Source organism: Oncorhynchus gorbuscha, linkage group LG25, assembly GCF_021184085.1.
Source record: "Oncorhynchus gorbuscha isolate QuinsamMale2020 ecotype Even-year linkage group LG25, OgorEven_v1.0, whole genome shotgun sequence".
NCBI lineage: Eukaryota > Metazoa > Chordata > Actinopteri > Salmoniformes > Salmonidae > Oncorhynchus > Oncorhynchus gorbuscha.
The window spans coordinates 37,002,039-37,018,912 of record NC_060197.1 but is presented as its reverse complement, the minus strand read 5'-3'; the positions used below and the strand labels follow the sequence as shown (position 1 = coordinate 37,018,912).

The 16,874-nt window shown below is 44.3% G+C and overlaps 1 protein-coding gene across 2 annotated transcripts; it reads left to right on the top strand.

Annotated features, from left to right (window-relative positions):
* Positions 1–121: 121 nt before the first annotated feature.
* LOC124014485 (macrophage-capping protein-like) lies at positions 122–15,545 on the top strand. 2 transcript variants are annotated; one of them, XM_046329548.1, is made up of 9 exons: positions 122–278; positions 8,203–8,396; positions 10,377–10,531; positions 10,995–11,156; positions 13,208–13,357; positions 13,907–13,993; positions 14,216–14,348; positions 14,562–14,653; positions 14,991–15,545. In XM_046329548.1, exons 2-9 carry the CDS (start codon positions 8,204–8,206, stop codon positions 15,054–15,056), a joined length of 1,038 nt encoding a protein of 345 aa, XP_046185504.1. In that variant the 5' UTR covers positions 122–278; position 8,203; the 3' UTR covers positions 15,057–15,545. The 2 variants fall into 2 exon arrangements, with proteins under 2 accessions (XP_046185504.1, XP_046185503.1); XM_046329547.1 differs by lacking the exon at positions 122–278 and adding an exon at positions 2,777–3,081.
* The last annotated feature ends 1,329 nt before the right edge of the window (positions 15,546–16,874 follow it).

Genomic DNA, 16,874 nt, shown 5'->3' with positions numbered 1-16,874 from the left:
CAGAAAGAATGTGTGGTTGAGATTGTTTGTGTGTGTGTGTGTGTGTGTGTGTGTGTGTGTGTGTGTGTGTGTGTGTGTGTGTGTGTGTGTGTGTGTGTGTGTGTGTGTGTGTGTGTGTGTGTGTGTGTGTGTGTGTGTGTGTGTGTGTGTGTGTGTGTGTGTGTGTGTGTGTGTGTGTGTGTGTGTAGACGTTCCCTTTGCATGACTACATTTCCTCTTTCTCTCTCTCTCTCCACCGACGTGTCCTAATCCACTACCTCCTCAACTAAAGTTACAAGGTAAGATCTACAAAATAACTTGTACTTTTTTTCTTCACATTTCACTTGTCTTTTGTCTTTTTCTTTTCTACCCAACTTGTCCTGAAACAGGATGCATCCATCTTGCGTTCTTTCCTCAAATTAGCTGAGGAATCTGAGGGAACACTGAAACTTCACTTACCTCCCTTCTCCACCCCTGACTTTAACACCCTCCATCCTCTCTCGATATCTCTATCAATCATATTGTTAGCCATCTCTTCATTCTCCTCTCTGTTTCTCTCTCTCTCTCTGTTTACAGATTGTTTATGGACTCTGCTCTGCACGTATTCCTTTATCACTTGTTATCTCAATGTAATTACTTCTCCCTTGAATTTAATCCCTCACACACACACACCTTGCACACACCACAGGAGGTTGGTGGCACCTTAATTGGGAAGGATGGGCTCGTGGTAATGACTGGAGCGGAATTGGTGGAATGGTATCAACTACATCAAACACATGGTTTCCAGGTGTTTGATTCCATTCCATTTGCTCCGTTCCGGACATTATTATTAGCTGTTTTTTCTCCTCAGCAGCTTCCACTGGCACGCACACACACACACACACACACACACACACACACACACACACACACACACACACACACACACACACACACACACACACACACACACACACACACACACACACACACACTGTCATTTGACAAATTGGGCTCCCGAGTGGTGCAGCGGTCTTAGGCACTGCATCTCAGTGCAAGAGGCGTCACTACAGTCACTACACTACAGGGGCAGCCGGTAGCTTAATGGTTAGTGTCGGAGGTTGCTGGATCGAATCTCTAAGTTAACAAGGTAAAAATCTGTCGTTCTGCCCCTGAACAAGGCAGTTAACCCCCTGTTCCCCGATTGCTGTCATTATAAATAATAATTTATTCTTAACCGACTTGCCTAGTTAAATAAAGGCAAAAAAATAATAATTACACTCATATCTCCCTCTGTCTGTCTGTGTATTGTCACTCCCTCTGATTAAGAACGCATGAATGATCTGATTGGCTCAGTGACCCCAGCACCCTATCTCTGACCCCGTCTCTCTCTTTAACCTGAAGCCAAATGCCCTCTGCTGCCCAGGGCCAAAGGCCTAGCCCAGCTCAGCGAACACATAATGTTCTGAGAACCATATGTTGGTGAGAGTGTGGTTGTTCCTATGGTTATTTTGCATACAAACTACCCACAATATTCTGGGAATGGTACAGGATACCCAAATAGCTCATAAAGTTCTAAAAGCAGCTAGCACATAATGTTCGAAGAACCATATCTTTCTTAAGTGAGAATTTCAGTACTTCAGTATAACGTTTCCTACAGGTTCTCATGCCATTAAGAAAACTTTCCAGAAAAAAACACAAGAAAACATTAGTATTGTTCAAAAAAGGTTCTACGGATGTTATTTAAAAACATACACATTCTGTTCTCGGCATCAACAAAACTCTTTCTATCCTGTAGCTTGTTAAGTGTGTTCACACCTGATCTTAATGAGTGTTTTTTCTTTGCAACGAGGCCTGTTAGAATAGACTCAAATGAACAGCTTGCATGAGTTTAAAAAACGGGCATGCTAGCTCTATCCTAGTGGTGCAATGGATTGATTCCATGGATAGAGAACAGAAGACAATAGGTTTGAATCCCACTGATGCCATTCCAAAATAAAAATGAATTGTGTTTGCATGATTAATGCCTAAGCGAATGCATTTCTGTGTGTCTTACGAGTGCTTGGAGTTCAAAACAGTTCAACTAAGCTGGCAGTGTTATTAAAAGTCATAGTGAAACATTCTAAAAACTTTATTTAATTACCTTCTCAGAGCGTTAATAATACCTCACAGGAAAACTTTAAGAAACCATAGCAAAATGTTCTCAAAACCTCCCTTCAACCTAAAAATGTATGTTCCCAGAAGAAACTAAATGTTCACTTCCATTCTCAGAACCTTTAAAAAAATGTCCAGTTTTACATGCCAGGAAGCATATGGCTTTTTTTCCAGAAATAATGGGAAACCAAAAATGTACGTTCCCACAACTTCCAAGGAACCAAATGTGCTAGCTGGGAGGTTCCTGTCTCTTGGGTTACATCCCAATTATCTTACATGGTCTCCTTTGCTTGTAACCTTGTTTATTTTTGTTTATCACTGACCTGGTTGGGAGATGCAATGGAGACTAAGGATGTGTTTACACTAATTGGTCTTTGACCAATCAGATCAGCTCTGAAAAAGAGCTGATGTGAAAAGATCTGATGTGATTGGTCAAAAGACCAATTAGTGGAAAAAATATAATAATTAGACTTGTGTATATGCACCCCAATTGTACTGTCCTGTCCTGTCCAATCAATGCTCATGAGAGACATGAGATGAGGAAAGGAGGGTGCTCATTTGTTAGGGACTGTGTACAAATTGCCTGTCGCACAAGTTAGACATCTGTCAGTGTCAGGACGCATCTTCTTTTCCCCTCTCTCATTACTCTGCTCTGGCCCATGGCAAGTGGTTAGGCATTGAAGATGGGGGAGCCTGCCCAGCAGTCATCATTGTCACCGTGGTGTTTAGCGTTTGTCAGGAACCCGACTCTTCCCCCATAGGGCGCCCTTGCCAAGGCTGCTCAGATCACTCTCCGGGCTCACGTTGCCTTCCTCATATAATCTAACCAGGCCAGCTGAGGAGCAACGATACACTCTGCCTCGCCCAGGCCTCCTCTGTCCACTTACAGTCACAAACACTCGAGCAGCCATCAGGCAGAATGGAGCTGGAGTCAGGTGCGGTGCCGGAGCTAGCCGAGGGGATCATGCAGTTAAGTTTCTCTCGTCTAAACCTCCTCTTCACCACGCTGTCTAAGCGTTGTAACCCTAAACCCCACCGCCGGACACCTGCAGCCCTATGTGCAGTGGTTGGTGTCCCCTTGGCTTTGTGTCCTACATAGGCTAGCATGTGTGTTCAGATATTTACTTTTTTTTATCTTTATCTGTCAATCTTTCTCTGACTGGTTACTTTTACCAGCTTGTTTTTGTTCTGTTTATTGATTATTTGGAGCTGGCCAATAAATTGTATCTGTTTTGCTAATTGGAATTAGGGCGCTTCTGTTTTTTTACGAGGGCATGGCCTTGCTGATAGATAGCATGAAGGATAGGCTCTATTCTCACTGGGTTGTTGCTACGTGCATGAACTTCCTTATACCTACATCCTTACCTGTGATGCAGAGACATTTTATTTGGGTTAGGTGAATGTTAGTTTTAGTGTGATTGACTCCGCTATAGTAGTATAAGGAAAGAGGTGCTTCTGATATCCTGTGATGTGGCTACCCAGAGGTAGGGAAAATACCTAAGAAAGTAACGAGAATTATTCAAGTAAAAGTATTTGGGTTTTAAATATACGATACTGCAGTATCAAAAGTAAATGCAATTGTGGAAAAATAGTTATGTATCAAATGGCACAATTTTCATTGTTTAATTTCCTGATATCCAGGGACACTCCAACACTCAAACATAATTTACAAACAAAACATGTGTTTAGTGAGTCCACCAGATCAGAGGCAGTAGGAATGACCATGAATTGGTTATATTGATAAGTGCTTGAATTGGACTTTTCCTGTCCTACTAAACATTCAAAATGTAACAAGTACTTTTGGGTGTCAGGAAAAACGCTTGGAGTAAAAAGTACATTTTCTTTTAGGAATATAGTGGTAAAGTACAGATACCCCCAACAATTACTCAAGTAGTACTTTAGTAAAACATCATTTAAAGTACTTTACACCACTGTGGCTCACCAGCACTGAAATACAATCGATCAAATGTATTTATAAAACTTTTTTTTTTACATCAGCAGTTGTCACAAGTGCTTCTACAGAAACTGAGCTTGAAACTCCAGAGAGCAGACGATGTAGTAGCATGGTGGCTAGGAGAAATTGAGCCTGAAACCCCAGAGAGCAGACGATGTAGTAGCATGGTGGCTAGGAGAAACTGAGCCTGAAACCCCAGAGAGCAGACGATGTAGTAGCATGGTGGCTAGGAGAAACTGAGCCTGAAACCCCAGAGAGCAGACGATGTAGTAGCATGGTGGCTAGGAGAAACTGAGCCTGAAACCCCAGAGAGCAGACGATGTAGTAGCATGGTGGCTAGGAGAAACTGAGCCTGAAACCCCAGAGAGCAGACGATGTAGTAGCATGGTGGCTAGGAGAAACTGAGCCTGAAACTCCAGAGAGCAGACGATGTAGTAGCATGGTGGCTAGGAGAAACTGAGCCTGAAACCCCAGAGAGCAGACGATGTAGTAGCATGGTGGCTAGGAGAAACTGAGCCTGAAACCCCAGAGAGCAGACGATGTAGTAGCATGGTGGCTAGGAGAAACTGAGCCTGAAACCCCAGAGAGCAGACGATGTAGTAGCATGGTGGCTAGGAGAAACTGAGCCTGAAACCCCAGAGAGCAGACGATGTAGTAGCATTGTGGCTAGGAGAAACTGAGCCTGAAACTCCAGAGAGCAGACGATGTAGTAGCATGGTGGCTAGGAGAAACTGAGCCTGAAACCCCAGAGAGCAGACGATGTAGTAGCATGGTGGCTAGGAGAAACTGAGCCTGAAACTCCAGAGAGCAGACGATGTAGTAGCATGGTGGCTAGGAGAAACTGAGCCTGAAACCCCAGAGAGCAGACGATGTAGTAGCATGGTGGCTAGGAGAAACTGAGCCTGAAACTCCAGAGAGCAGACGATGTAGTAGCATGGTGGCTAGGAGAAACTGTCTGGTGAAATGTCTCCTTTTTAAGTAAGCATTTCTGAACCTGGTAACCATGCCTTTTGATGAAATATGCAATTGTGAAAGATTGCTATTGCAAAAATGCTCAACCGGATACATTTTATCTAAAGATTGAGGATAGGGAGGAGGACTTCAGCTTGTTGATTCCTCTATCGTTCTCAGTAAGAACCATTGTTAGACACAGTGGTGTTTTAAGCTCTAGGTGAGTGTTTAGAGGGAGAGTGTGAGTCAGATTAGCAGTTTCCATAGAAGCTGATCAAATGGCCACAATCTCTGTTAATGGGGGTGAAGCTTTATCTAAAAAAAGCTGCAGATTGAAGTTTTATTGTCTGAAGCTACTCCCTGTAGCAATCTTGCCTCACAATACAATATGTCGTTGTGCCAATCAAACTTTATCAGTACTGGGTTTTTCACTGGCCCCTGTGAGTGCAAAACTGAAATGAATTGAGAGCATTTTCATTTCTTTGGGGGGAACATTTTACAGAATGTTTCCATTTCAGACAGGCTTCTTTCAAGGTTACCCAAAACCCAGGCCATTTCCCTTTATGCTGTTATTAGAAGTGCATACATTTACATCATTTAGCAGACTTTCTAATCCAGAGCGACTAACGGGAGCAATTAGGGTGAAGTTCCTTTGATATCAACAGTCGGCTCGGTGATTTGAACCAGCCTCCTTTCCGTTACTAACCCAACAATCTACCTGCCACCGATGACAAGTCTTTGCCAGTCTGGCTCCCATTTTGTATGCTGGTTAACCTACTGTTAGGGTTAACCTACTGTTAGGGTTTACCTACTGTTAGGGTTTACCTACTGTTAGGGTTTACCTACTGTTAGGGTTAACCTACTGTTAGGGTTAACCTACTGTTAGGGTTTACCTACTGTTAGGGTTTGCCTACTGTTAGGGTTTGCCTACTGTTAGGGTTAGCCTACTGTTAGGGTTAGCCTACTGTTAGGGTTAGCCTACTGTTAGGGTTAGCCTACTGTTAGGGTTTGCCTACTGTTAGGGTTTGCCTACTGGTTCGGGTTTGCCTACTGGTTCAGGTTTGCCTACGGTTAGGGTTTGCCTACGGTTAGGGTGTGCCTAGTGTTAGGGTGTGCCTAGTGTTAGGGTGTGCCTAGTGTTAGGGTGTGCCTAGTGTTAGGGTGTGCCTAGTGTTAGGGTGTGCCTAGTGTTAGGGTGTGCCTAGTGTTAGGGTGTGCCTAGTGTTAGGGTGTGCCTAGTGTTAGGGTGTGCCTAGTGTTAGGGTGTGCCTAGTGTTAGGGTGTGCCTAGTGTTAGGGTTTGCCTACTGTTAGTGTTTGCCTACAGTGTAATTATAGTGCAGCACCACATGTTCTGTGAGAGTTGGGTGTTCCACATAGCTGGCCAAAAGGTTTCCGGAATGAACTAACTCCGAATGTTGTAGTTTTGTTTGCTCTAAATAATTTATAGGACACTAAAATGTCAGTCTGCATGGCGTGTGTGTGTGTGTGTGTGTGTGTGTGTGTGTGTGTGTGTGTGTGTGTGTGTGTGTGTGTGTGTGTGTGTGTGTGTATACAGTACAGGTGGATCTCAAACCTTTTATTTCATTGTGATCCCCCTTAAAAGGCTTTTGTGTTTTCTGTTTGTTCTGTTTTCCATAGTCTACTCCATTTCAAGTGTCTAACAGTGCACTTACTACAAGTGTAATACACCACATAGTAGGCAGAACCTACATGCTTATTGACCCATCTACACCTTACACTTGTTTGTTTGGCGTATAATGTGACAGGATATCCCATTGAATGTGGATAGACCGTAGAAACAATCCACATGGTGCTGTGATTCAGGGGGAATTATTTCTACTGGACAACATCAATACTTACCTGTCTCTCAAATGATTCCACCTGCCTTCTGTTTGATAGAAAAACAAATGCCTGGCAAGGGACACTGCACCTTCAGTATAGACAAAATCAGCATTTAAGGCTTGGTGACTTGAGTTTATCAAATGTTTCAACATTAAATTAGTCATATTCAAAGATAAATCATTGAATCCGATTGTTACAGGGAGTAACTTTGACAGAGGTGATCGGAGGAATCATAAGTGGTTGTTTTTGTCTGCGTAACATCAGGAATGCTTAAACATGCTCTGCTACAAATCAATAAAGCGTGATATAGCTTTGGCAACTGTGGCTTGAGAGAGAGAGAGAGAGAGACTTAGTTTTCAGTGTCGGCATGTGAGACGTGATAAGACCTGCCCTATAGACACACCCTCTTTTGTACAATGAATGACTAGTGCATTATGGGTTGGTATGCCTGCTCTGGTATTGTATTACACAACAATGATGTAGCCCCATCTACCCTTATGGTCTTTTATCAAGCAATATGCACACACTGTATATAGACTTTCTATTGTGTTATTGACTGTACGCTTGTTTATTCCATGTGTAACTCTGTGTTTGTCGCACTGCTTTGCTTTATCTTGGCCAGGTCGCAATTGTAAATGAGAACTTTTTGTCAACTAGCCTACCTGGTTAAATAAAGGTGAAATAAAAATAACTTGACCCCTCATTTGGGGTTTTCTCCTATTCATTTCTACCTTTTTTTTTCTTTCCTGTTTCTGAGTTCCTGCAGAAATAGTTATTCATGTCATGACATGATGATGAGTTCTCACCCATCCTCCACTGCTGCTTTCTGTGTTTTTTTTGTCTGGACTCCAATATGGAAATAAGTATTCTTGCCACGACAAGTAAAAGCAACTTTCTGCCACCTCTAGCGGCAACAACTCCCCATGTCTATTTGTCTCACTCATTTCATAGCAAAGAAATACACCCCCCTTCCCCACCCCAAATAATAAAACACTCTACTTCTTTATTATCAATTGCATCTTAGCCGCTTTCACTGCTCATCCATATATTTTGGACTTAAATATTGTTTGTATTAGGTTTTGTTCTGGAATTGTCGGCTCTAGAAGCATAAGCATTTCGCTACTCGCAATAACATCTGCTAACCATGTATGTGACCCATAACATTTGATTTGACTTACACCCTCGCTCTTCCAACTCTTCCCTCCCCAATCTACCATTTGTTTATCCTCCCCTGACCCCCTCTACCCAGTGCAGAATGCTCCCTATCCAGGCAGCCCCCTCCCCATACTCCTACATCCATCCTCCACTGACCCACTCTCTCCTCTCCTTCTCCCTGTACAGAATGTTTCCCAACATGGCAGCACCCGGACAGTTTGGGCCAGAGACGCAGGAGCCGGGGCTGAAGGTGTGGCGGGTGGAGAAGATGAAGGCGGTGCTGCTGAAGCAAGCTGAAGTTGGAGCCTTCTTCAACGGCGACTCCTACCTGGTGTTGGAGCACAGGGGGGACCAGGGGGCCGACCTACACATGTGGATAGGTGAGATGTAGGAAAATGGATGCATGTTGTGTGTCAAATACGTAGGGTCAAGAGTTTTACTTGACCAGGGTCTGTATTGACAGAGTAGGAGTACTGATTTAGGATCAAGTTCCTCTGTCTTATTCATTATGATCTAAAAGGCAAGACTGATCCTAGATCAGCACTCCTTCTCTGATAGACTCACGTGGCCATGATAAACTTTGCCCCACTAAGGTATAAAAAGCTGTAGAACTTTGTAATAGAATGCTCCACCATTTACCTTTATGGAAGTGCAAGACAATGTTTTGATCCATACTGATATTTGATAGAACTTCAATAGAAACCGCTATAGGAGCCTTTCAGTGTGCTACTCCTCGATCTGTTATTAAATGGGTGAGTTGTGGTCATCATGGGGGATGGGGAGGACGGGGATATCTGTATACATTAGTAAGTGTGTACATGGGTGGAATGAAACTGTCTGTCTCTTGGGATAAGAGTATTTTGTTATCATTTATGGATGGTGCTTCCTACACTCTTAGAAAAAGGTTTCAAGAGTTCTTCGGCTGTCCCCATACGAGAACCCTTTTTTGGTTCCAGGTAAAATCCTTTTTGGGTCCCGGTTGGTGCAGCGGTGTAAGGCACTGCATCACTACAGACCCAAGTTCAAACCTAGGCTGCGTCTCAGGCGGCCGCAACTGGGACACCCAGATGGCGGGGCATAATTGGCCCAGCATCGTTAGTGGAGGGTTTGGCCGGGCGGGATTTCCTTATCCCATCGCGCTCTAGTGACTTCTTGTGGTGGGGCGGGTGCATGCACGCTCGCTTCGGTCGCAAGTTGTACAGTGTTTACTCCCAATAAATTGATGCGGCTGGCTTTCGGGTTAAGCGAGTAGTGTGTCAAGAAGCAGTGCAGCTTGGCAGGGTTGTGTTTCGGAGGATGCATGGATCTCAACATTCTCCTCTTCTGAGTCCCTCCTGGAGTTGCAGCGATGGGACAAGACTAACTACCAGATTACGAGGTGCAAAAAAAAATGAGAATGAGATGTCCGACAAGCAGGTGTCCACATACTTTTTCATGTAATATACTAGCCAACCCACTGTTTCCACACCATATTAACCTCTGTGCCGTTGCCAAGCGAATAACCTGCGTGCTAATGGTGATGACATGACACTGACCCAACGATTTATGTGAGGGAGGAGACTAAGACTGACAGATGGAAGGATGATGACAGAAGGAGGATGGGGGGAGAATTAAAGAAGAGCTCCCTAAGGAAGAAGGGCTGTGTGTGTGTGTTAAAAAAAATGCACTAAGGTGATTGTCAGTGCTCCTCTAAAAGCCCCCCCTCTACCCTCTCCATGTTCTCTGTGACCCCTACACCCACCTTTCACAAGAGCCCGGCCCGACCCTATATGACCTTTAGCCCCCAGGTCCAGACAAGTGGACCACAATAATAAAGGTCCCAACGTTTCTGCGCATGGGCGGGATTCTCTACTAACCCACATGCTCTGCTCTAGGCTGCTCGCTTAATAAAGTTAGATCAAAGCTGAATGTCTGCTCCTCCTTTCATTCTCCCTCCGCTATGTGTCTGTCACCACACCCCTACTCCCCGCTATGTGTCTGTCACCACACCCCTACTCCCCGCTATGTGTCTGTCACCACACCCCTACTCCCCGCTATGTGTCTGTCACCACACCCCTACTCCCCGCTATGTGTCTGTCACCACACCCCTACCCCCGCTATGTGTCTGTCACCACACCCCTACTCCCCGCTATGTGTCTGTCACCACACCCCTACTCCCCGCTATGTGTCTGTCACCACACCCCTACTCCCCGCTATGTGTCTGTCACCACACCCCTACTCCCCGCTATGTGTCTGTCACCACACCCCTACTCCCCGCTATGTGTCTGTCACCACACCCCTACTCCCCGCTATGTGTCTGTCACCACACCCCATCTCAGACTCACACAACTCACCCCTCCCCTCTCTTCCTTTCTCTCCAGGTGAGAAGTCATCTCGCGATGAGCAGGTGGCGTGTGCCATGTTGGCCACCCAGCTGGACAGCTTCCTGGGTGGTGACCCCATCCAGCACCGAGAGGTCCAGGGCTACGAGTCTCCGGCGTTCATGAACCTTTTCCCCAGAGGGGTCAGCTACAAGGTGAGCAGGAGAATAGCCCTGGTTCATACTTCCTGACAACACAGGGCCCATCTGTTTAAGAAATGTACTTGCCTGGGAATTTGTGCACAAACTTTTGTTTCTCTTTGACATCAATGTGTGGTTTTCTGTAATCCACGTGTTTCCCACATTAGATTTGGACCCACTGAGTCATGGATGTGTATCTAAAGTGTTAGGATTGAGTCCTCTACTGAAAGCTAATGTATTTATTTATTTTTTATCCATGATTGATGAAATGACTTTACAAGCACTACTTTTCATGACCTCATCACATGCTTCTGATTTGTCATATCATTCCACATATCTCTCGTTGAAATGACAGTTAGTAAATCCTTAGACTTCCTGGTTAGATACAATGTTGAGAAAATGTAACCAACATTTTCATATTGTTACCTTTTTTTTTATTTTTCCTTTTATTCACTCTCTCCCTCAATCACACGTGTAGGAGGGTGGTGTGGAGTCTGGCTTCAGGCGGCCCCAGGGCGGGTCAGGGCCCGTTCACAGGCTGTACCAGATCAAAGGGAAGAAGAACATCCGTGCCAAGGAGGTGGAGCTGAGCTGGGAGAACTTCAACAAGGGAGACTGTTTCATCCTGGACCTGGGAGAGGTGAGTGGGGGGGAGGGAGGTGAGAGTGTGTGTTACTAATTCCCTGCGGGAGGCTCTTAGCAGTGAGGGCTTGGAGAACTATTACATTGCCTTGAATGGCACATTCCTTAATTAGTGATCAGTAAAGTAGGCCTCTACTAAATCGTACTGTGCATTTGGAAAGTATTCACACCTCGACTTTTCCCACATTTTGTAACAGCCTTCATCTAAAATTGATTTAAATGTTGTTTTTTTCACCCCTCAATATCCCCTCAACACAATATCCCATAATTACAAAGCAAAAACAGGTTTAGAAATTGTTTGCAAAATGTAAACATTTTTTTAAAACATTTACATAAGTATTCAGACATCTTTACTCTACTGTGTTGAAGGACTTTTGGCAGCGATTACGTGTCTTGGGTATGACACTACATGCTTGGCACACCTGTATTTGGGGAGTTTCTCCCATTTTTCTCTGCAGAGCCTCTCAAGCTCTGTCAGGTTCGATGGGGAGCATTGCTGTAGAGCTATTTTCAGGTCTCTCCAGAGATGTTCAAGTCCGGGAATCTGACTGGGCCACTCGGACATTTAGAGACTTTTCCCAAAGTCACTCCTGCAATGCCTTGGCTGTGTGCTTAGGGTTGTTGTCCTGTTGGAAGGTGAACCTTCATCCCAGTTTGAGGTTCGGAGCGCTCTGGAGCAGGTTTTCATCAAGGATCTCTGTACTTTGCTCCGTTCATCTTTCCCTCGATCCTGACTTGTCTCCCAGTCCCTGAAAAACATCCCCACAGCATGATTCTGCTACCACAATGCTTCACTGTAGGGATGGTGCCAGGTTTCCTCCAGACATGACGCTTGGCATTCAGGCCAAAGAGTTCACTCATGCTTTCATCAGACCAGAGAATCTTGTTTCTCATGGTCTCAAAGTCCTTTAGGTGCTTTTTGGTCAATTCCAAGTGGGCTGTCGTGTCTTTTACTGAGGAGCAGCTTCTGTCTGGCCACTCTACCATAAAGGCCTGATTGGTGGAGTGCTGCAGAGATGGTTGTCCTTCTGGAAGGTTCTCCCATCTATACAGAGGATCACTCGTGCAAATGATACTGTTTTGAGGTATAATATAATCATGATGCTATCAGTTGCTGACGTTACGTTGCTGGGTGGACTTAATGGCTGGACAATGAGGAAATAATATCTGGGTTTTTGCCATTTGTGAGATCCTGCTTGACTCACCTGTGTTTTCAGCCTGGGGCAGTTCATCTGTTGGATGAAGTGATCTGCCATTTTCAGGGGGATAATGGTCTCACCATGTCTTACCTCAGTCTGACCCATAGAGGTCTCAGTAAAGTCTCGACACCATAATGTGTATTCACTGTATTCCATACAAACCTTGATTTTAAATTAGTATTTCATTAGACAAGGCCCTTTTCCCCCCCGATTGCTCAATTTGGCCAGGCGGCCAGCTCTAGGAAGTGTCTTGGTGGTTCCAAACTAATTCCATTTAAGAATGGAATCCACTGTGTTCTTGGACCTTCAATGCTGCAGAATTATTTTGGTACCCTTCCCCAGATCTGTACCTCGACACAATCCTGATTCGATGGTCTACGGACAATTCCTTCCACCTCATGGCTTGGTTTTTGCTCTGACATGCACTGTCAACCGGGGGACCTTATATAGACAGGTGTGTGCCTTTCTAAATTCTGTCCAATCAATTGAATTTACCACAGGTGGACTCCAATCAAGTTGTAAAAACATCAAAGATTATCAATGGAAACAGGATGCAGCTGAGCTCAATTTCGAGTCTCATAGTAAAGGGTCTGAATAATTATGTAAATAAGGTGTTTCTGTTTTAAAATATAAAATGTTCTAAACCTGTTCTCTTTGTCATTATGGGGTATTTAGTGTAGCTTGATGAGGGAAAAACCATGTGTTTAATCAATTTTAGAATAAGGCTGTAATGTTACTTAATGTGGTAAAAGTCAAGGGGTCTGAATACTTTCTGAATATATTATATATATTATTATTATGTATATTATTAACTTCAGATGAGACAATAAAAAAACGTCTATGTCTTTAGATCATATTTTCCTGGATCGGCTCGCAGGCCAACATGTTTGAGAAGCAGAAGTCGCGTGAGATCGCTAGCCTGATCCGTGACACTGAGAGACATGGCAAAGCACGCATCACTGACGTCAATGAGGGGGAGGAGACGCCGGAGATGCTCAAGGTACAATCGCCGGCTTAGTCCTTTAAGCTAAGCAAATGAAAACAAAAGTCAGACCTAATGCACAGGAGGCTTCTGAGGGGAGGACAGCACATAATAATTGGCGGAAAGAAGCGAATGGAATGGCAAACGCATGCAAGCTACAGTGTGTGTGTGATCTATTTGATACCATTCTGCGCCGTCCATTGTCATGAGACTCCTCCCCAATTAAGGTGCCAACAACCTCCTGTGACCTTGAGACCTGTCAATCCTGTAATATCTAAGCATACTTAGAGACTTTGAAATCGAGTATAGGAAGGTAATGAGTCGATAGTCATGTTTTGTGGGCGGAGGTTGCTGATATGATTAATGGGGATCTAACTTTTAAAATGTATACAAACCAGTGGAGCCTGCAGAGGGTAGAATGGCTGGAATGGAGTGAATGGTATCAAAAACATGGTTTGAATTTGTTTACCACTCCATTCTACTCCAGTCCAGCCATTTATGTTGAGCCATCCTCCCCTCAGCAGCCTCCACCACAATCCATGTTCCACTCTGCCCTGTGATTGACAGGTTCTGGGACCAATGCGAGAGCTGGCAGAGAGCACTCCAGAGGAGGACAGTCGCGCAGACATCTCCAACTCCGCCTCCCTCTACAAGGTAGCTGGGCATTACAATTCCGTTGGTAAACAGTTCTCTCCAGAACTGTTCTATTGCATCACATAATTACTGTTGGATCGTTCACCCCAATAACAGAATTTGAGATATTTTGGATTCTAGACTGCACAGCTATACTTTGGAGAGCTTTTTTTCCAAGATTTATGGGGCAAACTAGTTCACAAAGGAACTAAAAGTCATGGCCTGTGTTGCTGTTTTCCACAGGTGTCCGATGCGACAGGTCAGATGAAACTGACCAATGTCTCGGAAAAGAGCCCATTTGCCAAGGACCTTCTGGTGCGCGACGACTGCTTTATTTTGGATAACGGGGCCAACGGAAAGATCTTTGTTTGGAAAGGTGAGGAAAGCACGTGAACCTCGACTAACATTTCTGCTCTGTGAAATGTATCCCTAGAATGTCTGAGATATCCGATGTCTAATGAAATACTAATTTAATCAGGGTTTGTATTGAATAAAGTGAATATACATTATCGTGTCGAGGCCTTACTGACACCTCTATGGGTTAGACGGAGGTAAAACATGGTGAGGCCATTATCCCACTGATTGACAGGTATGGGAGCAAATGCAGAGGAGAAGAGGGAGGCCCTGAAAATGGCAGATCACTTCATCCAACAGATGAACTACCCCAGGATGAAAACGCAGGTGAGTCAAGCAGGATCTCACAAATGGCAAAAACCCAGACATTATTCCCTCATTGTCCAGCCATTAAGTCCACCCAGCAACATAACGTCAGCATCGTGATTATATTATACGTGAAAACAGTATAATTTTTCAAGTTTTGAATTCCATTTAGTCAAACCGAATCCCGTGTATGTCTCCTTCCATTGTCACACTGCCATTTCTGTTGTGTAACCACTAACTAGCAGGTCATGAACCCAGTATCATAAATGTTTTATGCATATACAATGGGGTGGTTTATGTGTATGACAAAGTAGATCCAGTCATGACCGGGTAGTCAAATCTCTGTTCTCTCTTACAGGTGGAGATACTACCACAAGGGAGGGAGACAATCATCTTCAAGCAGTTCTTCAAAAACTGGAACTGAACTACAATGGCTCTCAGAAAAGGGTCTCAATGATGCCCTCGTAAAATAGTATGAAATTGAGACCTGGAAAATAAAATCTCTCAATGTTTTGGTCTTCTCAGGAGTGACAGCATCTCAAATTCAATAACTTTTTTAGAAATGCGTTTACTTATATGTACATATTTGTAAGGTACTATACTCATAGAAAACAATTCTTTAGTCATGCTTAGAGGAAATAAACTCCAGATAATAAGAGCATTTATGATTTCACACCAAATGGGAACCCTAAGTCACTACTTCTGCTTCCGACTGGGGAGGAAAATGTGTACTCACTGGTTACTAGTCTCATTTAAAGCCAAGATGACATTCCACAAATCCTATAAGTTGAATTTGTTTGGTTTAGTCTTTTTTACATTTTTTTTTTACATTTGTTTAAGAATAACAGGACATATTCTACTAATACATGTAGTAGGCTACAGATTATGAAAATAAATGGAAACTGAAACAACACGTACAGTGTGGCTTTGTGCTTTGGTTCCTGACAACTTTATGGCATGTCATTGTCTGCGTCCCAAACGGTACCCTATATAGTGCACTACTTTAGACCAGGACCCTAGGGCAGTAGTGCACTAAAAAAGGAATAGGGTACCATTTGGGATACAACGACTAAGTTGTAATTACTTGTGTCAATTCTCTCCTGCTTGTTTTCATTACTGAAATAATCAATGTGTTTCACCTTTCACCTGGTGAGATGACGTTGCTTCGGTTGTTACACCTCTTCCCATAGTTCCCTGGATAAACACTAGGTTAAACCTGCCTACAGGGGAACTACCAGTAGACTCAGTTTATTTAAGTAACCTTCTGTAATACGTTGGGGTTGTCAAAGAGAGCCTATGTTAATGTCATGTTCTAAAGCTGTATCCAGTGCCTTCAGAAATTAATCACACCCTTGACTGTAACACTACAAAATGTGGGGGGGGGGGGTTGGATTTAATTGTACATTTTGGTCAACGATCTACACAAAATACTGCCCCACCTGGATTGTACAATATTTGCCTTTTATTTTTATTATTCAAGCTCTGAAGTTAACCATTGCTAGAAAGCCATTTTCAAGCCAAAGCTGTAACTAGGCCACTCAGGAACATTCAATCAAGTCTTGGTACATTTAACATTTACATTTAAGTCATTTAGCAGACGCTCTTATCCAGAGCGACTTACAAATTGGTGCATTCACCTTATGACATCCAGTGGGACAGTCACTTAACAATAGTGCATCTAAAACTTAGGGGGGGTGGGGTGAGAGGGATTACTTAACCTATCCTAGGTATTCCTTAAAGAGGTGGGGTTTCAGGTGTCTCCGGAAGGTGGTGATTGACTCCGCTGTCCTGGCGTCGTGAGGGAGTTTGTTCCACCATTGGGGGGGCCAGGGCAGCGAACAGTTTTGACTGGGCTGAGCGGGAGCTGTACTTCCTCAGTGGTAGGGAGGCGAGCAGGCCAGAGGTGGATGAACGCAGTGCCCTTGTTTGGGTGTAGGGCCTGATCAGAGCCTGGAGGTACTGAGGTGCCGTTCCCCTCACAGCTCCGTAGGCAAGCACCATGGTCTTGTAGCGGATGCGAGCTTCAACTGGAAGCCAGTGGAGAGAACGGAGGAGCGGGGTGACGTGAGAGAACTTGGGAAGGTTGAACACCAGACGGGCTGCGGCGTTCTGGATGAGTTGAAGGGGTTTAATGGCACAGGCAGGGAGCCCAGCCAACAGCGAGTTGCAGTAATCCAGACGGGAGATGACAAGTGCCTGGATTAGGACCTGCGCCGCTTCCTGTGTGAGGCAGGGTCGTACT

Bases quoted from the DNA above. Each gene is read 5' to 3' on its own strand.
- LOC124014485 (XM_046329547.1), top strand. From the start codon at position 3,032: ATGGAGCTGGAGTCAGGTGCGGTGCCGGAGCTAGCCGAGGGGATCATG. The intron at 3,082-8,202 runs GTTAAGTTTCTC...CTCCCTGTACAG, and splicing joins CTAGCCGAGGGGATCATGCA to AATGTTTCCCAACATGGCAG. The intron at 13,358-13,906 runs GTACAATCGCCG...TGTGATTGACAG, and splicing joins AGACGCCGGAGATGCTCAAG to GTTCTGGGACCAATGCGAGA.